Source organism: Lucilia sericata, unplaced genomic scaffold (genome assembly GCF_015586225.1).
Source record: "Lucilia sericata isolate MDLA Ls3-8-SP2 unplaced genomic scaffold, ASM1558622v1 Contig001146F_arrow, whole genome shotgun sequence".
Classification (NCBI taxonomy): Eukaryota; Metazoa; Arthropoda; class Insecta; order Diptera; family Calliphoridae; genus Lucilia; species Lucilia sericata.
Genome location: NW_023995117.1, coordinates 798 through 24,194, shown reverse-complemented (window position 1 = coordinate 24,194; position 23,397 = coordinate 798). Strand labels below are relative to the sequence as shown.

General features: G+C 35.9%; 3 protein-coding genes and 1 pseudogene across 7 annotated transcripts in view; 2 read left to right on the top strand and 2 right to left on the bottom strand.

Annotated features, from left to right (window-relative positions):
- Positions 1–15,616, top strand: part of LOC119610273 (filamin-C) — a 112,693-nt gene extending 97,077 nt beyond the window's left edge. For 3 of the 5 annotated variants that reach the window (XM_037965414.1, XM_037965415.1, XM_037965417.1), the window contains 7 exons: positions 421–1,432; positions 1,499–1,719; positions 6,390–6,538; positions 8,563–10,633; positions 12,783–14,275; positions 14,350–14,529; positions 14,594–15,616. In XM_037965414.1, the coding sequence (XP_037821342.1) occupies positions 421–1,432; positions 1,499–1,719; positions 6,390–6,538; positions 8,563–10,633; positions 12,783–14,275; positions 14,350–14,529; positions 14,594–14,725 (5,258 nt within the window). In that variant the 3' untranslated portion in view covers positions 14,726–15,616. Of the gene's footprint in view, positions 1–420; positions 1,433–1,498; positions 1,720–5,229; positions 6,068–6,389; positions 6,539–8,562; positions 10,634–12,782; positions 14,276–14,349; positions 14,530–14,593 lie in introns of those variants that run through there. The other 2 variants (XM_037965416.1, XM_037965418.1) reach the window with 2 other exon arrangements.
- Positions 15,617–18,182: 2,566 nt separating this feature from the next.
- On the bottom strand, positions 18,183–18,994 carry LOC119610274 (adult-specific cuticular protein ACP-22-like). The gene is made up of 2 exons (XM_037965419.1): positions 18,520–18,994; positions 18,183–18,456 (listed from the first exon to the last, which is right to left on the bottom strand). Exons 1-2 carry the CDS (start codon positions 18,938–18,940, stop codon positions 18,230–18,232), a joined length of 648 nt encoding a protein of 215 aa, XP_037821347.1. The 5' UTR covers positions 18,941–18,994; the 3' UTR covers positions 18,183–18,229.
- Positions 18,995–19,432: 438 nt separating this feature from the next.
- On the top strand, positions 19,433–20,097 carry LOC119610271 (probable zinc transporter protein DDB_G0282067). Its single transcript, XM_037965411.1, has 2 exons — positions 19,433–19,833; positions 19,887–20,097. Exons 1-2 carry the CDS (start codon positions 19,433–19,435, stop codon positions 20,095–20,097), a joined length of 612 nt encoding a protein of 203 aa, XP_037821339.1.
- Positions 20,098–22,205: 2,108 nt separating this feature from the next.
- Positions 22,206–23,080, bottom strand: LOC119610275 (annotated as a pseudogene).
- Between the last annotated feature and the right edge of the window lie 317 nt (positions 23,081–23,397).

Here is a 23,397-nt window from a genome sequence, read left to right as displayed (position 1 = left end):
TAGGCTAAAGACTAGGTTATATACTAGACTATAAACTAGAATATCGACGAAACTATAAACTAGACTATAGACTAAACTATAACCTAGACTGTAGTTTACACCATGATAGAACTGCGTAGTCTTTAGACTTCTATTTAACCCTGTGAGGAACATCAAAGCGAATCAGACAAGACACCAGACTATAGACTAGTCTGTTATGCTAAAGAATAGATTATTGACTAGGCTAAAGACTAGGTTATATACTAGACTATAAACTAGAATATCGACGAAACTATAAACTAGACTATAGACTAAACTATAACCTAGACTGTAGTTTACACCATGATAGATCCTATTTCCATAACTCTCTTCTGATATTATTTTAAGACTTAAGAACTTTTAAAATGATTAAAAACTTCCTTTTTTTGGTTCCGATTTCAGGTTCACCCTGGCACGTTGAAATTATGTCGACACCCGGTATAACTGCATTGGGCGAATCGACCCGTCTTGTACCCGCTAATACACCGGCGGTTTTTGATATACTGCCGCCTCCTGGTCAAAGCCTTGCGAAAGGCGAGTGCGTGGCAACAGTTTTGGGTCCTAACAAGACCAAACTGAATGCCAGAGTCACCCACGAGGCGGCAAACGGTGCCGCACGCATCGAGTTCGTACCCACCGAAGTGGGTACGCACATCATTGAGGCCTCCATCAATGGTACGAAAATATCCGGTGGTCCCTTGATAGCCAAAGTCTACGATTCGAGTTTAATACAGGTAACAGATGTCAATGGCGGTGTAGTGGGTCAACCATGCCAATTTCGTGTCGATGCCAGTGCTGCTGGCGAAGGTCAACTGGAGATTTCCATAAATGAGGGTGAAGTACCCAATCATGTGCAAGTGGTTGGTGGTGGTCGTTGTTTGGTTTCGTTTACACCCGAACAGGCTAAACCACATTTGATTGACATTAAGTTTAATGGCGAAACCGTAAGAGGTTGTCCCTTTGTTTGTCAGGTGGCAGACACCTCGCGTGTAATGTTAAATTTATCGAATTTGGAATTGATACCGGTTAATAGGCCAGCTTCGTTTCATATCACTGTAAGTGGTGGTGGTGCTGCTGAATTGGCCGTTAGTGTACGTGGACCACATGGCGAGTTACCGGTACGTGTTACCGGTGATATACACGCCGGTTTCACAGCCGAATTTACCCCCACAGCTGTGGGTGGTCATTCCATTAATGTTGAATACAATGGTTTCCCTGTACAGGGTACACCATTCTTGGCAAAATCATATGATGCTACTAAAGTAGTGGTGGGTAGTGTGTCGCGTGGTACAGTCGGTCGTCCAGTGCAATTTACCGTCGATGCTGGCGATGCAGGAGAGGGCAATCTGGAAATTACCATTTCAGCCAAGGGTCAAAATATACCCACACAAGTTCATCCCCAAGGCAGTGCAAGGTAATTATTTTGGAATAGATTTTCCAGTTAAAGAAAACTTTCTAATAATTTCCTTTAAACTTTTAGATTTTCCGTTTCCTTCGTACCCACTGAGGCTTGTGAACACACTATCAATGTGTCGTTCAATAAAATGCCCGTACCCGGTTGTCCCATTACGGTCAACATCAGCGGCGGCATGTCCGGCCCTCAAGTATCCTTGGGTGGCCCCGGCCCTGTTCATCAATCGAATTCTTTTGTTATCAATCACAACGGCGGTCGTTTAGAGGATATTGAAGTGAATGTTGAAGGTAAATTTCCGTTCAAAAAAATAATAATTGTTTAATTTTTGTCTAATTGTGTTTGTATGTATGTGTTATATAAATTGTTTACTAATATTATTTTTTTTATTATAAATTCACTTACTGGTTTATAGTTTATGTTTTTCCCGTTTTTATATATATTTCTCTTAACTTTTCAATTGGTTTTAAAACGCAAAAGAAATTTCAGCATGTTTTCAACATTTTCATTTTTTTGTTTCGTTTTTCAAATGCAATTTCTTACTTTTAATACACTTTTTCACCACAAAATGTTTTAAACAACTTTTTCTAATATTTTCAAAGTCACTTTCAATTGCACTTTTTTCAATCAGTCCATTTTTTATATCTATATTTTTGCAAAGTGTCTTTAATCATTTGAATTGCATGGATTTCTTTTGCATTTCTCAACGTACATTTTCAAATCATTTTCTTCATATATTTCGTGTTAGGTTCTATATAATCAGAAAAGTACTGTTTCTGATCAGTCATTCATTGTTTATCTAGTTTGTTCGCACTGTAAGCACTATATTCCATTAATTTTAAGTTGAGTACTTAACTAAAAAACGACAAATATCCCCTTTTTCCCTTCTTTTAACCCTATACCAATTGAGTACCGACTAAAAGTACCTTTTAAACTTCAGTTTCTAAATGTATTAGTATGATAAATTTAAAACATAACTATGTATCTACAAGCCAACGTCAATTTCAAATTGGAAAAACTATAATTTGTCACCTGATGGATGGCCATTAGTCCCAGCATTCCTACATACCCCTTTCATTTACCGTTACTTGTCCCACTGTGATCCTTTTTATGTTGTCTTCAGAGTTATTAACCAAGAAAATTATAAAAGTACCAGATTTAAAGTTCTATATAGAAGAAACCAGAAGTACCATTGCCAATAACAAACTGTAGCTTTTTAACATGTTTGTTTCATTAGAATCAATATCTGTTTCGAATTTCATGCTTTCACGTTTTATAAGATTTACAATAACCTAATAGAACCTTTAGCAAACGTACATTACCCTGGTTAGCTTTCTAAACTCAATTAATGCCAAAAAATATCGCATATCAGTGCTTACTAAAGCTTTAAGGCTTACTAAAGCTTTATTTTATACAGATAAATTGATCCAGTTCTACTTCTAGTTCAGTTAGAGTTCAGTTCTAGTTCAGTTCGAGTTCAGTTCTAGTTCAGTTCTAGTTCAGTTCTAGTTCCAGTTCTAGTTTCAGTTCTAGTTCAGTTCTAGTTCAGTTCTTGTTCAGTTCTAGTTCAGTCCTAGTTCAGTTCTAGTTCAGTTCTAGTTCAGTTTTAGTTCAGTTCTTTGTTCAGTTCTAGTTTAGTTCTAGTTCAATTCTAGTTCAGTTCTAGTTCAGTTCTAGTTCAGTTCTAGTTCAGTTCTAGTTCAGTTCTAGTTCAGTTCTAGTTCGGTTCTAGTTCAGTTCTAGTCAGTTCTAGTTCAGTTTCAGTTCAGTTCTAGTTCAGTTCTAGTTCAGTTCTAGTTCAGTTCTAGTTCAGTTCTAGTTCAGTTCTAGTTCAGTTCTAGTTCAGTCTAGTTCAGTTCTAGTTCAGTTGTAGTTCCGTTCTAGTTCAGTTCTAGTTCAGTTATAGTTCAGTTCTAGTCAGTTCTAGTTCAGTTCTAGTTCAGTTCTAGTTCAGTTCTAGTTCAGTTCTAGTTCAGTTTCTAGTTCAGTTCTAGTTTAGTTTCTAGTTTAGTTCTAGTTCAGTTCTAGTTCAGTTCTAGTTCAGTTCTAGGTCAGTTCTAGGTTCAGTTCTAGTTCAGTTCTAGTTCAGTTCTAGTTCAGTTCTAGTTCAGTCTAGTTCAGTTCTAGTTCAGTTCTAGTTCAGTTCTAGTTCAGTTCTAGTTCAGTTCTAGTTCAGTTCTAGTTCAGTTCTAGTTCTAGTTCTAGTTCAGTTCTAGTTCAGTTCTAGTTCAGTTCTAGTTCAGTTCTAGTTCAGTTCTAGTTCAGTTCTAGTTCAGTTCTAGTTCAGTTCTAGTTCAGTTCTAGTTCAGTTCTAGTTCAGTTCTAGTTCAGTTCTAGTTCAGTTCTAGTTCAGTTCTAGTTCAGTTCTAGTTCAGTTTCTAGTTCAGTTCTAGTTCAGTTCTAGTTCAGTTCTACTTCAGTTCTAGTTCTAGTTCTAGTTCAGTTCTAGTTCAGTTCTAGTTCAGTTCTAGTTCAGTTCTAGTTCAGTTCTAGTTCAGTTCTAGTTCAGTTCTAGTTCAGTTCTAGTTCAGTTCTAGTTCAGTTCTAGTTCAATTCTAGTTCAGTTCTAGTTCAGTTCTAGTTCAGTTCTAGTTCAGTTCTAGTTCAGTTCTAGTTCAGTTCTAGTTCAGTTCTAGTTCAGTTCTAGTTCAGTTCTAGTTCAGTTCTAGTTCAGTTCTAGTTCAGTTCTAGTTCAGTTCTAGTTCAGTTCTAGTTCAGTTCTAGTTCAGTTCTAGTTCAGTTCTAGTTCAGTTTCTAGTTCAGTTCTAGTTTTTCAGTTCTTCTAGTTCAGTTCTAGTTCAGTTCTAGTTCAGTTCTAGTTCAGTTCTAGTTCAGTTCTAGTTCAGTTCTAGTTCAGTTCTAGTTCAGTTCTAGTTCAGTTCTAGTTCAGTTCTAGTTCAGTTCTAGTTCAGTTCTAGTTCAGTTCTAGTTCAGTTCTAGTTCAGTTCTAGTTCAGTTCTAGTTCAGTTCTAGTTCAGTTCTAGTTCTAGTTCAGTTCTAGTTAATGTTCTATTTCAGTTCTAGTTCTCCTTCTAGGTTATTCCATAAATAGTCATCCTTTCTAGGAAACAGTCTGATGATACTTCTTTTAATAAACCCCAACAGAATTGACACATATCCAAAGTAATGACTATGCGTAGGGATCCTAACTGGGATTATGTTAGACAAGCCGACCGATTTTTTACAGATCATTCATTTATTGTCTGATCAATAGGTATGTGGCGTTGTAAGAAATCGGATGTATTTGTGTCCTGTTACCTTTCTAATCCTTTTCTAAACTAGCTGATGAAATAAAAATCACAAATTTGGCATACTTAGGGTAATTTCTCTGTGGAAAATCGTAACGAAGCCACAGTTTTGATTTTCAGTCTAAAGGCAAATTTTTTCCATAACTAGGACAAGTCCCTTAATGGTGCAACAAGCGACTTTAGAAATCGTTAACTTAAAACAAACTTCGGATACAGTACTTTTCTGAGTTTGTTTAATATCTGATACTTAAACTAAGAACTATTTCTCAACTTGTATATGAACTTTAAGTACTTTTATGTATCCATGTGTATTCCATGTTATATGTTGTATATTTCTCCAATATTTGATACTTAAAATCACCAAATTATATTGTCTATATATATAAAAATTAATTTTGTGATTTATTTATTATTGAATTGTATGTATATTTTTTTTCAAATTAAGTCTTTTGTATGTATTATTTTTATGTTATTTTTAAATGTATAATTTTTTTTAAAACCCCAAATTTTTTTTTTGTTTTTCTTCTCTTTACATTTGTGTTATTATTGCAGGACGACGAAAATTATTGTACTAGTAACCACTTTAATATATATATAAAAATATATGCCCCGAAAAAAATCGATTTTTTTTATATATACTTACTTATAAATTTACAAATATACCGTTGTTTTTTTTATTATTATAATACTTTAACTAATTTTTATATATATAAAAGAAAAGAAACTAATCATTTTTATTGTTTATTAACAAATTTATTCTTTATTTGTATAAGTTATTTAAACAATTTATTGACTAACGAGGAAATAAACGAGAACAAAAAAACTAAATTTTATAATATTTTATTCTAATTGAAGAAAGGAACAATAGATATTATTGTTTTTGGATATTTTAGTATTCGAATGACTAATTTTGGTGAAATAAAGTTTTATTAAAAATTTGAGCTAAAAGCTAGGTGTTGGTGGATTTTGTGAAACTTTAGTCTAAATTTTGTTTAGGTTTGTAGGGTTTTAGAGCAGCTATTAAAAAAATGTATAGAATTTAGTAACTAACAATTGGCTGTTTGATTAATGCTAGTTTTATGAACTCTGCTGTAATTATAACATCTTCATTATACATTAAAACTACATACTCTCTCTTATACACTCATGCAATCACTTTATCTATTGATCACTCACAAACACTCTACATCTCTCTCTCTCTCTCTCTCTTACTCTCTCTCTGTATTATCTAACCTTTCACCTTTCTCTTCATAAAAAAAGAGAAAATTTTCCTAAATTTAGTTATTTCTTAAAAATATTGTTAAATCTTTAAACAATATATATTTTTAATTAATCCCACAATAACACTTTACATGCCCATTTAATTAATAATTTATTTGAAATATATTTTTCCAAATTTTTTTTTTTTATTTTTATTTCAAAAACTTACCATACAAACTACAATTTACTAATCCATTTAACACAACAAACAAATTTTAACCAAAAATTTAAAATAATTACAAAAAAAAAAAAAAAAAATTAAAAACAAATTCAACAAAAAACTATATTTAACTTAATGAAATATTTTCATAAAACGCGTTAAACTTCGTCATAATAATAATGAAATAATTAATAAACTATAATTTCACATCTAAATTAACTAATGTGTGCTATAAATTATAAAAAAAATCGTGTAAAACTATATAAAAATCGTCGTACATAAAAATCTTCAGGACCCGCTGGGCAATCTGTGCCAGCACAGGTTCATCAGTCTGCAGAGGGTGTCTTCAAGGCAGAATTTGTGCCCCGTGTAGTGGGTGAACATCGTGTACATGTCACTGTATGTGGACTTGCAACAGCGGGCAGTCCTTATGCCGCCAAGGTGAGTAGTTCTGATTTTTAATTTTATATCCATGTACCGATTTTAAGGTATCGACTAGGAATAACTTTTTGAGTCAATTTATCAATATCCTTCCTGTGTTGAAACTATACTACGTCTTTATCCCAAAAACAAAAAAATTAGTTTAGAATCGGTTTTTGATTTATTTCTCGATTTAACATCGGTCCATCGGCTCTAATATTGAGCTTTTTTCGAACTTGATTGTACGAATCAAGTATAATTTTGTTAATTGTCTTAATACCTTTGTGTAAATCTGACATCCGAATATCAGTTTAACATTCGTTAATATATAATCGGAAGTCTTTCTTCGAAATTTTATTAAAATATATCCCGTAATCGACCTTAGAAATTCAACTTAAATCTGATAAGTAAAGCTTAAAACTTTCTATAAATCTGACATCCGAATATCAGTTTAACATTCTTTGATATGTAATCGGAAGTCTATCTTCTAAATTTTATTAAAATATATCCCGTAATCGGTCTTAGAAGGTCTCCTTCAGAAATTACATTTAAAACTGAAACCCCGATTTTAAAATATCTATTGGCAATTACTTTATGAAAAAATTTAATAACTCCCATCAGACCTTCGATCTAAATGTATGATCAATAAAATTACAGGTTGAGCGTATATAATAAAGACCCGAGGATCAGTTCTAACTTCTTCGTTTTCTTAGAGTTCAGATTTCAATAGTAAGCCAATGTTTCGAAAGAATGAAGAATTTTTACATTATTAGCTTTAAAAGCCCCAACATTGGGTTTTAGGAACAATTTCGAAAACTTGTCTGTAATAGGCCATTTCCTAATACTCATTTCTATTAAGAATCGTGCATTATGTTTCTTCAATAAAACCACCTGTGAGTTTATACATCTGGCTCGATAGCGAGTGTTTAAACTGGGCCCAATTTTTATGACTTGAAGGCACAAACCGGTTACTTCTTTTGAGAGTTTCTTTAGCCGAAATAGAGGTTCTTTGAAGCTTGAACTTTCTCCCAGTACCATCAAAAGATGTAAGATCCCTTAGATCAGTCGCTGACATTTATAGAAACTTCTGCAGCTGTTGCTTTATACAAGAATGTTTTAATTGAAGTTAGGAACCCTAGATTAACAAGAAAATGAACGTCATAAATCTCCTCTTTAGCTTTTACTCCCAGTACCATTAAAGAAGTTGGGACGACTTTAGAATCCATTGGATCAGTCGTCAACATTTATAGAAACTTACGCAGCTTACACGTCGTACTTTATGTTAGGACCTCTAGACCTTGGGTAAAAACTGTAATTCAGAAACATCTAAGCTCGTTTCGCAAATTCAACAATCCGCTTAAGGGAAACCAGTTAATAACCAATTAACAGGGTTCTATCGATACTTTAACATAACTATTCTACAGTCTGCTTTTCGCAACCTTCACTTTGCCCCAAATATTTGGCTTTATATGTATAAAAGTAACAAATACATGGTCCTCAACATACTCGAATAGTTCATCCGCCTGTAAGCTTTCTAATACAACTACGGATCAGGAGATCGTTCCTCTATAGAACTAACTTAATCTTCTTTTAAATTTGTGGTAAATCTTATAAATCGTGGAGACTTATGCATTTCTGCTCTCTAATACAACTACGGATCAGAAGATCGTTCCTCTATAGAACTCACTTAGTCTTCTTTTAAATTTGTCGTAAATCTTATAAATCGTGAAGACTTATGCCTTTTTGATAATCGGACTATAATCGATCGGTGAGGCAAAATATTATAGCGACTACTGCCATACTTGATGTGCCCATTCACAACTTTAGATAGGAAGTTTTGAAGTCCAATGTAGGATTAAAAATTCTTAATATCGTAAGTTCGTATTGTATATTGTAGATATTTTCAAAACACGATTGGAATCCAATGCCTATTGAAGGGTCATCATCATAGGGTCATCATTTTATAAATTATATCCTGATCCAACAAATATCGCAGTTTAAATTATCACTAAAATATACATAATTTTCTCTCCCCCATTTAACAGGTCTATGACGTTGGCGCCATAAAAGTGAAAAATGTCAGCAATGGCACGGTAGGCAAACCAGTAACCTTTCTAGTTGAGACATCACAAGCTGGTCCGGGCAATCTAGAAGTAACAGTTAATGGTGGTCGTGTGCCTACATCGGCACAGGCTCAAGGGCAACATACCTATGCGATAAGTTTTACACCACGTGAAGCACAAAATCACACAGTTGAATTGAGATTTAATGGACAAGATGTACCGGGATCACCATTTACATGTCGCGTATCGGCAGCAGCACGCATACAATCGCCCGAAACTATGGACAAAGTTAGTGTGGGACGTATGTTTGAATTTGTGGTGGAATCGGATACTAAGCCGACAGTGGAAGTTTTAGGTCCTGCCCGTCGCAGTGTACCCGTTAAAGTAGATGAAATCCATATGGGCTTTAATGTCAAATTTGAACCTGTAGAAGTGGGTGATCATTCGGTGGAAGTTCGTTTGCCGGGTGGTGGTCATGTAGAGGGTAGTCCTTTCCTTTTGAAAGCCTATTCGGCCGAGAAAGTGGTGGTGACCGATATACGTCCTGGTGTCGTGGGTAAAAGTGTTAGCTTTGGCATTAATGCCAGTCAAGCGGGTGCTGGTAACTTGGAAATAATTGTGGCCGTTAATGGTAAAAATGTGCCGAATTTTGTGCAATCCGAGGGTAATGCTCGTTTCAAGGTTAACTTTAAACCCACAGAAGCGGCACCCCACTCATTGTCCGTACGTTTTAATGGACATCCAGTACCGGGTTCTCCTTTCACTTGTCAAATTGGTTCGGCTCCCGTCAGTCTACCCAGAGCCATTGCTTCAGGAGAAGCTTTAAAACAGGCCGCCATACGTGTGGATAATACTTTTGATTTGGATGGTTTCGAGGGCATAGAGCCACAGGTGTTTGTAACCTCTCCCTCGGGCGATAATGTGCCGGTGGATGTTCAAGGACATGGTGACTCGTATACCGCTTCTTTCCGTCCTTCGGTAGTAGGACGTCATTTGATTAGTGTTACCGCCTCTGATCAGCACATCAATGGATCCCCTTTCTCTTGCAATGTTTTTGATGTATCCCGTGTTACCATCAGTGGTTTGGAACAACAATATGGTCCCGCTGCTTTGGGTATTCCAGTAACATTTAGTGTTGATGCTGCCGGAGCTGGTGAGGGTACTTTAGAGCTGGTGGTATCCACCGATACTAGCACGGTTAAGGCTGAAGTTGTGGCCTGTGCTCGTGGTCTTTATGATGTTACCTTTGTACCCCAGTCCACTGAATCACACTACGTTAATATCACTTTCAATGAGGTTCCCGTCGATGGCAGTCCCTTCCGTGTGGAAATACAACATACTGCTCAAACCATACAAATTGGCAGTTTGGCTATGATTGATTTTCCTTCAGATGATCAAATTGCCGAAATTATGGGACCAGATCATAAGCCAGTGCCCTACACCATTAATCGCCAGACAGCTGAATTCCGTACCCATATGACGGGTAACTATTTGATACGTTTCATTGATCGTGAGACTAGACAACATATTGGCACTAGAACTCTTACGGTATTTGATCCTTCTTTGGTTAAGATCACCGAGGTTGGTGAAGCTTTATGTCATCGTCCGGCTAGCATTTCGGTCTCACTAAACGAGGCAGGTCAAGGTGATTTATCGGCTATGGTTAAATGCGGTGCTACGGAAGTTCCTCACACTATACGAGGTCCTTCTAAAAATGGTATCTATGAGATTGTCTATCATCCCACTAGAGTGGCTCCCCATAAAATTACCATACTCTTTAATGATGTACCCATTTCGTTGAAACCTTTGGAAATTAATGTTTTACCAGCCGGTGCTGGCAAGGAGATCAGTGTCAGTGGTTTGGGCTTGTATCAGGCTAGAGTTGGCAAAACTACTAATTTCGCTATTGACACCATAAAACGTCCTGCTAGAGAGTTTGATGTGGTAGTTTCGGGTCCTGGCGGTCAAGCTTTGCCCGTGAGATGTTATCAGACTAAGAGTGGTCATTTACAGGCTGAATTTAATATCAATAAACCGGGTCAATGTATAATAGGTAAGTGTTTTTGCGATATTAACATAATTGTGTAAATACACAATTAAGATCATTTTGTGAAGATGCATGTTTTGTATTCATTTTAATTGTGATGTAAATTAAATGTTGGGCTTTATTTAAAATTGGCTTTATTTTGGTGACACTAACAAAAGATTTTTGCATGAATTAACAAAAACCAAATATTTATAGAAATCAGACAACAGACTATAAAAAACAATGAAATATTGATATGTATATCAATAGTTAGTTATTTATTTAGTTAGTTAGTTTAGTTAGTTAGTTAGTTAGTTAGTTAGTTTTAGTTAGTTCTTTAGTTTCGTTAGTTCGTTCGTTAGTTAGTTTAGTTCGTTCGTTAGTTCGTTTCGTTCGTTCGTTCGTTCGTTCTTCGTTCGTTCGTTCGTTGTTCGTTCGTTTTCGTTCGTTCGTTTTCGTTCGTCGTTCGTTCGTTCGTTTTCGTTTCGTTCGTTCGTTCGTTCGTTCGTTCGTTTTCGTTCGTTCGTTCGTTCGTTTTTCGTTCGTTCGTTTTCGTTTTCGTTCGTTCGTTCGTTCGTTCGTTCGTTCGTTCGTTTCGTTCGTTCGTTCGTTCGTTCGTTCGTTCGTTGTTCGTTCGTTCGTTTGGTTCGTTCTTTCGTTCGTTCGTTCGTTCGTTCGTTTCGTTCGTTCGTTTTCGTTCGTTCGTTCGTTCGTTCGTTCGTTTGTTTCGTTCGTTTGTTTGTTCGTTTGTTCGTTTTTTCGTTCGTTTGTTAGTTTGTTCGTTTGTTTCGTTCGTTCGTTTCGTTGTTCGTTCGTTTCGTTTCGTTCGTTCGTTCGTTCGTTAGTTTCTTAGTTCGTTTCGTTCGTTCTTCGTTCGTTTCGTTAGTTCTTCGTCGTTCGTTTCGTTCGTTTCGTTTGTTCGTTTTGTTCGTTCGTTCGTTAGTTCTTTCGTTCGTTCGTTTCGTTCGTTCGTTCGTTCGTTTCGTTTCGTTCGTTCGTTCGTTCGTTCGTTTCTTCGTTCGTTTCGTTCGTTCGTTCGTTCGTTCGTTCGTTCGTTGTTCGTTCGTTTTCGTTCGTTCGTTCGTTCGTTCGTTCGTTCGTTTCGTTCTTCGTTCGTTCGTTCGTTCGTTCGTTTCGTTTCGTTCGTTCTTTCGTTCGTTCGTTCGTTCGTTCGTTCGTTCGTTCGTTCGTTCGTTCGTTCGTTCGTTCGTTCGTTCGTTCGTTTCGTTCGTTCGTTTTTCGTTCGTTCGTTCGTTCGTTCGTTCGTTCGTTCGTTCGTTCGTTCGTTCGTTCGTTTCGTTCGTTCGTTCGTTCGTTCGTTCGTTCTTCGTTCGTTCGTTCGTCTTCGTTCGTTCGTTCGTTTCGTTTCGTTTCGTTCGTTTCGTTCGTTCGTTCGTTCGTTTCGTTCGTTCTTCGTTCGTTCGTTCGTTCGTTCGTTTCGTTCGTTCGTTCTTCGTTCGTTCGTTCGTTCGTTCGTTCGTTTCGTTCGTTCGTTCGTTTCGTTCGTTCTTTCGTTCGTTCGTTCGTTCGTTTTTCGTTCGTTCGTTCGTTCGTTCGTTCGTTCGTTCGTTCGTTCGTTTCGTTGTTCGTTCGTTCGTTCGTTCGTTCGTTCGTTCGTTCGTTCGTTCGTTCGTTCGTTCGTTCGTTCGTTTCGTTCGTTCGTTCGTTAGTTCGTTCGTTGTTCGTTCGTTCGTTCGTTCGTTCGTTCGTTCGTTCGTTCGTTCGTTTCTTGTTTGTTTCTTTGTTTAGTATTTTTTCTTTTTTTTTCTTATTTTTAGTTTTTTCTTGTTTAGTTAGTTTTTTTCGTTCTTTTCTTTTATTGCTGTTTTGTTTTTGTCTTTAGTTGTTCTTTTTTTTTTTTCGTTTTAGTTAGTTAGTTTTTCTTGTTAGTTCTTAGTTATTTCTTTTTTCTTTTTTTATTGTTTTATTGTTTCTTATTAGTTTAGTTAGTTGTTCTTTCTGTTCTTTTTTCTAGTTATTGTGTTGTTTGTTCTTTTGTTCGTTAGTTGTTAGTTAGTTAGTTGTTAGTTAGTAAGTTAGATAGTTTGTTAGCTGGTACGTTTCTTTCCAGGTTGTGTAATCGGAATCGAACCGTACTGACAGACGACACTACGGCGACATCCAACTTAAAATCCATGCTTTATCCAAATTTAATTCGTATCATTCTTTCTTACAGAGGTTCTTCATCAATCCAAACCCCTACCAGGCAGCCCCTTCACCTGTGAAGCCTTTGACATTGCCAAGGTATCGGTACAGGGTGTGCCTAAGAGTCCAATGGCTTTGCATAGCCCCATCTCCTTCTCGGTACGCACTGAAAACGCCGGTTTAGCTGAATTGGAAGCTTTTGCAGTTTCGCCTACAAATCAAAATGTACCCGTACATATCAACGAACAATCGGAGGGTATATATAGCGTGGAATTTATACCCACACAACCAGGAAACTATAAGCTTACCTTAATGTATGGTGGTGAAACATTACCCAATTCACCCTACACTTTCACCGCTTCAACAACAGGTGCTAAGAATGATACCCGTGCTTCGGGTAATGGTTTAGAGGTATGTCACCGCAATAAAGAAGCCTCTTTTATTGTCTATTGCCCCGTACAGCCGAATGTACAGATAGAACGCACCGATGAATTTGGCGAACGTATTGAACCGAAAATTAAAGCTTTGGGTAATAATGAATGGCGTATTTCTTATACCATTTTGTCGGTGGGACGTTATGAGATACGTGCCAGTTGCCCTAATAGAGGTAATTTACCCGGTTCTCCCTGGCATATATCGTGTGTAGAGTCTTCAAAAGTAACGCCGGTAGGAGGTTGGGGTACTTTGTTGGATCATGAGGGTCGTTTAATTTTACCGGCACGCATTGTTTTCGATGTAGAAAATGCTGGTCCCGGTGAATTAAATTGTACTATTGATGGCATAGAGATACCGGTAGATAAACTGCCCGATGGTAAATTACGTTTGTTTATTAGCGGTGAAAATTTGGCTCCTGGTGAACATGATTTAGATTTGACCTGGAGTAATTTGACTATAGTACAATGTCCCAGAAGTGCTTTTGTTACTGGTCAACAGGCTGCCGATAAGGTGGTTTTGACAGGTCGTGGCTTAGCGGCGGCCCAAGCTGGAGAAGCAGCTCACTTTACCATAGATGCTACAGATGCTCCTGCCGGCAGACCTGAGGTTATTTTGGTGCATCAAGATAACACCTCGGTGCCGGTAAGTTTGGCTCAACCTAGACCGAATGAGGCCATCTGGTTGGCTTCGTATACACCACAAAAATCTTCTTCGGGTTCTTTGACTTTGTCCGTAAAATGGAATGGCCGTTTGGTTAAGGGTTGTCCTCTCACCGTTGCTGTGGGCTCATCAATGGATGCTACCAAGGTTATTTGTTCGGGCGAAGGTTTACGTCATGGTATTGTGGGTAAAGATATTAAATCTTGGATTGATACCAGACGTGCTGGTCCCGGTGAGTTAACGGCTCATTGTGCTGGTCCACGTAAGGTGGCTTATTGTGAGCTGTATGATCATGGTGATGCCACTTTCACATTGAACATTAAACCGCAAGAACCAGGAAGACATTTACTAACTATTAAGTATGGTGGACAAAATGTACCGGGCTCACCGTTTGCTTTAAAGGTTGCTGGAGCTCCAGATGCTAGTAAGGTAAGGATGTCGACTACTTTAACATTTAGCTCACATTTTGTAAACTATATATATCTGATTTTTTCAAATTGTAGGTTCGTGTTTATGGTCCTGGTATAGAACATGGTGTTTTGGCCACATTCCAATCCCGCTTTATTTGCGATACCCGTGGTGCTGGTGCCGGGCAACTAACAGTACGTGTACGCGGCCCTAAGGGTGCCTTCCGTGTGGAAATGCAACGTGAATCACAAAAAGATAGAACCATACTCTGCAAGGTTTGTTTCACTGAAATGTTCTCCTTCATCGTTTAGTTTAAAAATATTTAAATTTCTTTTACAGTTCGATCCCACGGAACCCGGTGACTATAGAGTTGAGGTTAAATGGGCTGGTGAATTTGTACCCGGATCACCATTCCCTGTTATGATTTTCGATACCGAAGAGGAGTTGCGAAGGTTTCTGCAGGGCATATGAGGTCAAAGTAGCATTAGCACCATAATATTGCCAAGCCCTGCCCTTAGTCCCACGCTTATGCAACAGCAGCAGCAGCATCATTTACATCATCACCACCATCATCATCATCAGCAACAACAACAACATCAACAGCAGCAGCATTTAGCCCACCAGCCAACAGCAACTACAACAATTATGCCACTATTTTCACATCATCAACAAGGAACACTTTTGCGACTGTCACCGCTCTATATAAACAGTAGCGGCGGTTTGGGTAGCGGTCTGGGTTGTTCGAATCGCAGTCGTACACCCAGTCATCAGTACATAAGTAATCCGGAATTGACCTTTGACATTGGTTCACGTACATGCTTGAGTCGTCGTTGTAGACAGGAATCAACATGTCGTATACTTTGACATTTATTCTTCTTACTGATCAATTTTACTATCATTTGTTATTGTTTAATTTATTACAGTTTTTCTTTTGTACTTAATTTACTACTAATTATTTCGCCTATTAACAACGAATTCTGAAAAAAACACAATTTTGAATTTATATAAATAACACAATTTTATATGATCTTTTAAAAGATCACATTTTCTTAAACGAACGATGCAATAATTTTACTCTTTTTTTTCAAAATGCTTTAATTTTTACAAAAAGATTATTAATTACGCAATTATTAGTTAGAAATTAATTTAAGTTATAATTTCTATATCATTAATATTTGTAACTAACTTTAGTATTTAGTAAAATATTGAAATAATTAAATTAAATTTTTTTCTGAAACATGTTTATTATTGCACTTGTAGTTGCAATAATTTAGAAAATTATGTTTATTCTGGAAATTAATTTTCAGTTTTTTTTTTGCAAAAAAGTGCAGTTCAATTTAACAATTTATAATTAAATAAAATATTTTATAAAAAAAATATATTCTGTATTATTAAAAATTACATATATTCCAAACGGCTCTGGAGGAACTCTCCAAATGGCAAAAGATTAATGGGCTGGGGATAAATCAAGCTGGAACTGAGCTGTTTTTTTTAAAAGGCGATAACTTTAGGTTTCTAATTGGGCTAAGTATTCGTTGTTTGATAGAAGGTCTTGAGAACGAGCAAATATAGAAATATATGCCACAAAGCATCTGGCATTACAGGGGCAGTAAACCACAAGCGATACTATACTTATATCGTATCATAGTATATCTTTCTTCTATAGAGCACTAGATAGCTAGAAAGATTGATTCTATGAGTCAACTTTTTTCCAGATAATCTCTACTAAATTGTGCTCAAAGTAGGTATATTTGATTAGTGGAACTTCAGTTGGTATGACACCTACGACAGAGTTTTTGAACATATAAATATATTGTGTTCAAAGTAGGTCTACTTTATCAGTGGAATTTCGGTTGATATGTTTCTGGTTTTAGACTTCGAGCTAACACCTAGAGCAGAGTTTTTGAAAAGTGATGATCGTCTTAGAGCCGATAAACTGTCTATAGTTGAAACGAAAAGTCGACTTTTTGCATTTAGTTTAGTTAAGTCGACTTTTTGCATCTTATGAAAAGTGGATTTTTCGATTTTTCGATTTTTCGACTTTTCTACTTTTTTCATTTAATTAAAAGTCGACTTTTCGACTTTTAGTATTTTATAAATAGTCGACTTTTTGACTTTTTCCGATTTTTCGACTCTTGTCGACTTTTTCCGACTTTTGACTTTTCCATTTTTTTTTCGACTTTTTGACTATTTTCGACTTCTTTCAACTTTTTTCGAGTTTTTCTGACTATTTTAGAGTTTTTGACCTTTTTTTCCACTTTTTTAAAATTTTCGACTATTTTTTACTTTTTTCTACTGTTTTCGATTTTTCGACTTTTTTCAACTTTTTCCGACTTTTCGACTTTCTACGACTTTTCGACTTTCTACGACTTTTATTTACAAAGTCGACCTTGTACGACGTTTATTTACAAAGTCAACTTTTCGACTTTCTTCATAGACGATAGTCGAGTTATCGACTTTATTGGAACAAAATAGTTGACTTCGACTTTTCGACTTTCTTCGACAAAAAGTCGATTGTTCGATTATTCGAAAGTCGATTTATAGAACCCTAGTTTGAGGAGGTTGCTGTATATATTGATGAATTGAAGATGGATACTGACACTGGTACCGCCGATTTTATGACTAACATCCATGACCTTAATGGTCCTTCATATATCCAGCTGTTCGAAAAGCGACGAAAGTGATACGGTATCATATCGTTATGGGAACGGTTGTATCAATCTTCCAGCATTAACCTAAAGGGCAGATACAATGTATAAAATATGATATATTTCGAGATATTATCTCGAAATATATCTTGATGCAAAAGCTACCAAGATACTTTTTGAACTGGAAAGATGTAGTCATTGTCCATTGTTCTGAGTTCAGGCAAAAAATTGCTAGAAAACTGGGTAGTATTGGGGGGTGAATTCGGATTCTTGCTATCATATTATCCATTATCTCGAGATCTGAATTCCTTGGCCCTCAGCCTTGTTCCATACCTCTTCAATTATGTCAATATAGTTAATGATGAATGTAATCACAATGGACTATAGCGGTTTCCGAGTGCAGTTTTAACTTACGAATCTGAATCTAACCTTGGAGTTTTCCGAAACTCGATTTTTGGGAAATGTTTGTGATTCTAAGGGAATAATCATGAACCAGTCAGCTTAGGAACTGATTTTGTGGAAACGTTATAAAGTTATCAAAGACTCACCCCAGTGTATTCCTGGACCTCTTAAAGTCGACCAACCACACTACTGAGATGACTTCTCTTGATTCGCCAACAGCACCTAGGTGACGTAATTAGTTAGAAAACACAAATCTATATTTAATTGGCCAGAATTATTTGAATGGCCACAAGGACCTACTGTGATAAGTTGAGCAAGTTTCCAACACACTTAACCATGAAGGAAAATCGTCGCCAATTTCACCAACATTTCACGAGTAACTCCTTCCATCAGATACAAGTATCAGAATGGTACATCTCACTCCATCATATACCCAATCTTTGCTTTATCAGCTCAATTCCAAAATTTTATAAATGCACAGCCTTGCCCTGTGGTTTGCACCTCACCTAGAAAACTTATATTTCACCATGTATCAAATATTTAACCAAGCAACCACTTCCCGTCAATTCTGGTTTAAACCACAACTACTATGTGGATCCCGAATAAGCTTCAACCAACTGCAAACCAGGACAAGTTCTGCGGGCAACTGGCCACCCGTAGTACCAGATAATGCTCTGGTCAAATCATTCCAAGGAAAGACCGAGAATACATTCAGACATCACCAGTTTATTGTCCCGGCAGACTAGAGGTACTGGTAGCACCCCTTTACCCCGGGATTGCAATACACCAAGATGTCTTTCATCAAAGAAACTTGTCCTGGGGGGAAGTTTGAGAACAAATTATGAAATGTACCCTGGAAAATTCTAAATAAAACAATATTTAAAATTCCGCCATTTTATTGAATTTAACAATTAACATCTATTTTTCAATGTTTCGTTTCCTCTTGTTTCTTAACAATTATATAACTGCTAGCCTTGCCATGGACATCAGCATGACCATAATTATGACTGTGACCATCATGACCATATTCTCCAGCATGTCCAGCATTAGCATGACCCAAGGTGTGAACAACCGCATTAAAACCTTTGTGTTTATCAGCGGAATATTCTACATGACGAGTGGTACCATCGGCTTCCTTGAGAGTATAGCTGCCTGGAATTAGTTATCAGGAATTTGATAACGATTTTTCTTAAAACTGATTTTCAAATAACATACCTTTAACATTGTCACCATCTCTGGACTCAGTTTGACTTTTGATATCACCGGTTTTGGCGTCTTTGACGCCATAGCTAAATTCATATTTGGGATAAGCATGATGATGATCATGGCCAGCATCATGTCCATCGTGGTGTCCTCCTACATAGTGACCGCCATCATGTTCAGCATAGTCTCCACCGCTATAACCACCATCATGTTCAGCATAATCGCCTCCGGCATGACCATGATCCTGACTCCAGGTACGCACAATGGCATGACCACCATTATATTTACTACCACCACTGTGATCATGTTCAGTTAATACAGAATAATGGCCATCATCATGACCATGATCGTTATTATGATCAAGAGGAATATAACCAGCAGCTGATAAACCAAAAATGGCTGCTAATAGGGCTAGATATGTCAGAAAATACATTTTAGTGAATTTTGTATTAAAGTCAGGATAATTGTTTTAAACAATTGAAAGTCGAACTGTGATGCCTATTGGATTATGAAGCATTATTTATATGAAAACTTGATCAAGTACTGAATTATCTAAAATTAATAACTTCGTATTTAACTTCGAAATGTAAGTTGTGTTTAACATTTTTGTATTGATCTTCATTTTGCATTCGCAGCTAAATTTTAAATTTAAAATAGATTTAACTACTAATTACCAGCAAATGTAGTTCACACAATCTTTAACAGCCAAAAAATATAAATGACCTCTTTTTAGTCAAGTTCAAGTTCAATATTTTTAAATACTTTCACTTAAACAGCTAGTAATTAGCAAAACATTAAGAGATTTTTTACTTGAACGAAATTTTTTCAACTATAAATATTACTATACTGATCCTCATTAGATCACAGTTGAAGTTTTCATTGTTCAAAACAATTATACTTGCATTAAATCAATTAAAAAATGAACATGTTTACATCGTTTGTTGCAGCTATAGCAATTTTTGCTTTAAACGCAGCAGGTCACTATCAACAAGGACATGATCTAGGACACGATCATGGACATGGTGGAGTAGGAGCTGTGGCAGTTCATTATTCTGTAGTAACTGAACATAAAACTGATTATCATGGTCATGGCGGTGAAAGTGGTGGTCATGCCTCTGTTCATACTTGGGGCCATGAGGGAGGTGACAAAGCTGCTGCCTACAAAGATCATGATGATGATGGCCACTATGGCGGACATGATGACGATCATGATCATCATGCTTATCCTAAATATGAATTTAGTTATGGTGTCAAAGATCCTAAAACTGGCGATATTAAAAGTCACACTGAAACTAGAGATGGTGGCAATGTTAAAGGTAAATTAATGCAAAAAAGTTTTTCCAAAACATACTTTATTTCTATTGCATATTTATAAGTAGTTACACCTTAAAAGAAGCTGATGGCACTACACGTCATGTAGAATATTCTGCTGATAAACACAAAGGCTTTAAGGCTATCGTTCATACCTTAGGTCATGCTCATCAAGCAGCCCATAATGAAGGTCATGGTGGTCATGGTTATGATCATGGTCATGGTAAAGCTACAAGTTATGTTATTGTTAAGAAACAAGAGGAAGAGAAGAAACATTAGAACTGAAGTACTTTAATAAAGCTTTAAAATGTATGTATTTTAGTTTTTATTTATTGGAAGTTATTGAAATTTCGGGAATTTTGATCAAATATTGGTTTCAGGTCCATTCTGAGTCCATTTTCAAAATCAGCGTTTGAATTTACCAGGATTTATCGAGTTTTGAAAAAAATTAAAAAAATCGTAAATTTTGATGAATGTTGGACCAATACTAGATCAAAATTTTTCATTTATTTTTGGGCTTGCTTTAATCTCAGAAACTACTGGCCGAATGTAATTGGAAACTCAATTTTCTAGTAAATGCCCATGCTGTTTCCGAAAATGGATCCAGAATAAACCGATTTTTTTTATTTTGAACCATTCGGTCTATTATTTCGGGATTTTGACTACGAGAACTGATAAAAAATCGTAAATTTTGATGAATGTTGGACCTAGAGCAAATACTAGATCAAAATTTTTCATTTATTTTTGGGCTTGCTTTAATCTCAGAAACTACTGGCCGAATGTAATTGGAAACTCAATTTTCTAGTAAATGCCCATGCTGTTTCCGAAAATGGATCCAGAATAAAGCGATTTTTATTATTTTGAACCATTCGGTCTATTATTTCGGGATTTTGACTACTAGAACTGCTGGGATTTGACATTTTAGATTAAATCCTATACTTATTTCGAAAATGGTTTCAGAATTGTACTAATTCTATTATTTCAATAAAATTTCTGAACAATGGACCCAGAATAGACCGAATTTTTTTTATCTTGAACCAATTGTTCTATTATTTCGAGATTTTGAGGGCGAAAACTGCTGGAATTTGGCATTTTAGATTAAAACCTATACTGAATCCGAAAATGGTTTCAGAATTGTGCTAGGTCCAATTTTTCATTTAAATTTCTGAACGAAAATTTTGAACCTATTTCCCATGAAATTCTATTTTTTTCACTTAATTTTCCCATATTTCCTATACACTAAGACAAGAACCGGTAAATTGAGAAGAAATTATATGTTAAATGAAATTTCGTGGGAAAATTGTTCTGAATTTTCTTTCAGAAATTTGGATAACATAATGGACCTATAACAATTCTGAATTCATTTTCGGATTCAGGATAGGGCTTATTCTCGGAATACAAAATTTGAGCCACCCGCGACCTCAAGATCCCTAGATAATAGCAGAAATTGCTTAAAACGGAAATTTTAATGAAATTTTGGTGCCAGGTCCATTTTCGGGTTTAGCAACCTAGGTCCATTGTTTCATTAAAATTCCTGAAAATTGTTTATTTTAAGCAATTTGTGATGTTATATCGGGGTCTTGAGGCCTAGATCTACAGAAATTTGACATTCAGGATTAGTACTTAAGCTGAATCCGAAAATGAACTCATAGTGGACCTGAGAGCAATATTTCATCAAAATTTCAGACCGATTTTACTTTCATCAAAATTCTCGAAAAACTTTTATTTTAAGCAATTTGTGATATTTTATCGGTGTCTTGAGGCTTAAAAAAATCTGAAACAATTTTACCCAAAAATTCCATTTTGTCACACAATTCTCCTAAATCTTGTCAAAATATGATGGTTATTGTCATGACTAATTTTTATATTTAGTAGTCTAGACAGGAACCGCTGAATTTGGAAGAAATCATATGTAATATAAAATTTCGTGGGAAAATTGTTCTAAAATTTTTGTTCAAAACTTTGGATTAAATATTGGACCTAGCTCAATTCTGAAGACATTTTCGGATTTAGCACAGATTTTAGTTTTGAATAGAATATTTCGATCGGTCTTGGTCTGAAAGAAAAAAAATCGGGAATTTTGTTGATATATTGCTCCCAGGTCCATTCTAAGTCCATTTTCTGATTAAGCAGAAAAGTGAGTTTGACAAAAGTCTCTAAATTTGACCCAGTGTAACTCAGAGAGTTCTTGTCCGATCTTGTTGAACAAATTTGTCTAAACTACTAACATTGGTACGGAAGACATCGGTTTCATAATCTCGATTTTTTGGCATATATATATGTATGTAAATCTGTCAGTACCCTCCGTTCTACCACTAATCACTAACATACCGGAGATAAACTTCTTTTCAAGTCTTTTCAATAGTTTTATAGATTTATAACAGAGATTTATAAAAACCGACAATTAACTTTATTTAACTTAAATTTATTATTAATCGTAACACACGCATAAAACAATAATAGTTATTAACAAATAACAACCATCAAACACAACAACAACAATCATTTCAGTTTAAATTCCCTTAAGATTTTTCATTAATGTTTCTTGCCCTCCTGTTTCTGGACATAAATATAACTCGAAGCATGACCATAACCATGACCATAACCATGACCATAATGATCATCGTGACCATAGTAGTGACCAGCATCATGACCACCATTAGCATGACCCAAAGTATGAACAACAGCATTGAAACCTTTGTGTTTATCGGCAGAATATTCTACAACGCGGGTAGTACCATCAGCTTCCTTAAGGCTATAGCTGCCTGTAGATTTAATTTATTAAAGAATTGTATTATTTTAAGTTAATTATAATGCTAATAACTTACCCTTGACATTACCACCATCCCGAGATTCCGAATGACTTTTGATGTCACCAGTTTTTGGTATCCTTAACGCCATAACTGAAGTCATATTTGGGATAAGCGTAGTAATCATGACTATCATCACCATGACCACCATAGTGACCATCACTATGACCACCATAGTGGCTAATAGAGTGAGAATCAGCAACATCGTGTCCGCCATAATAACCAGCAGCATAATGAACATCAGCATGTCCACCATCATGACCACCGTGGCCACCATCATGACCGCCACCATGACCACCAGCATGACCATGATCAGTAACTACCGCGTAGCCAACTTCCTTGCTTTGACCACCATAACCACCATGACCAGCATCACCATGATGGGTATAATAGCCGGCAACTAAGCCACAAGCACCCACCAATAAAATGCCCGAAATATGAAGGAAACGCATTTTTAATAGGATTATGATAGGATTTGTTGTTTTGGAACTTGCTATAAGAACTGTTGATATTTTAACAATACAACGACTTATTTATACTAATAACTTGATTAGGTTTCTATTTAGATTAAAAAAATTAAAAACCTTTTTAAAAACCTTGAGTTGAAAATATGAAATATTTGCTTAAACTAAATAGTTAATTGCTATTTTATATGTATGTTATATAAAAAATAGTTCGAAATTAGTTAGTCAGCAGTTATAGTAAGTAATTAAATATCAATTTATTATTTGCACTAATTTCTTATATGCAAATACCACAAAAGTTCAAA

Bases quoted from the DNA above. Each gene is read 5' to 3' on its own strand.
- LOC119610271 (XM_037965411.1), top strand. From the start codon at position 19,433: ATGTTTACATCGTTTGTTGCAGCTATAGCAATTTTTGCTTTAAACGCA. The intron at 19,834-19,886 runs GCAAAAAAGTTT...ATTTATAAGTAG, and splicing joins AATGTTAAAGGTAAATTAAT to TTACACCTTAAAAGAAGCTG.
- LOC119610274 (XM_037965419.1), bottom strand. From the start codon at position 18,940: ATGTATTTTCTGACATATCTAGCCCTATTAGCAGCCATTTTTGGTTTA. The intron at 18,457-18,519 runs GTATGTTATTTG...AACTAATTCCAG, and splicing joins AGATGGTGACAATGTTAAAG to GCAGCTATACTCTCAAGGAA.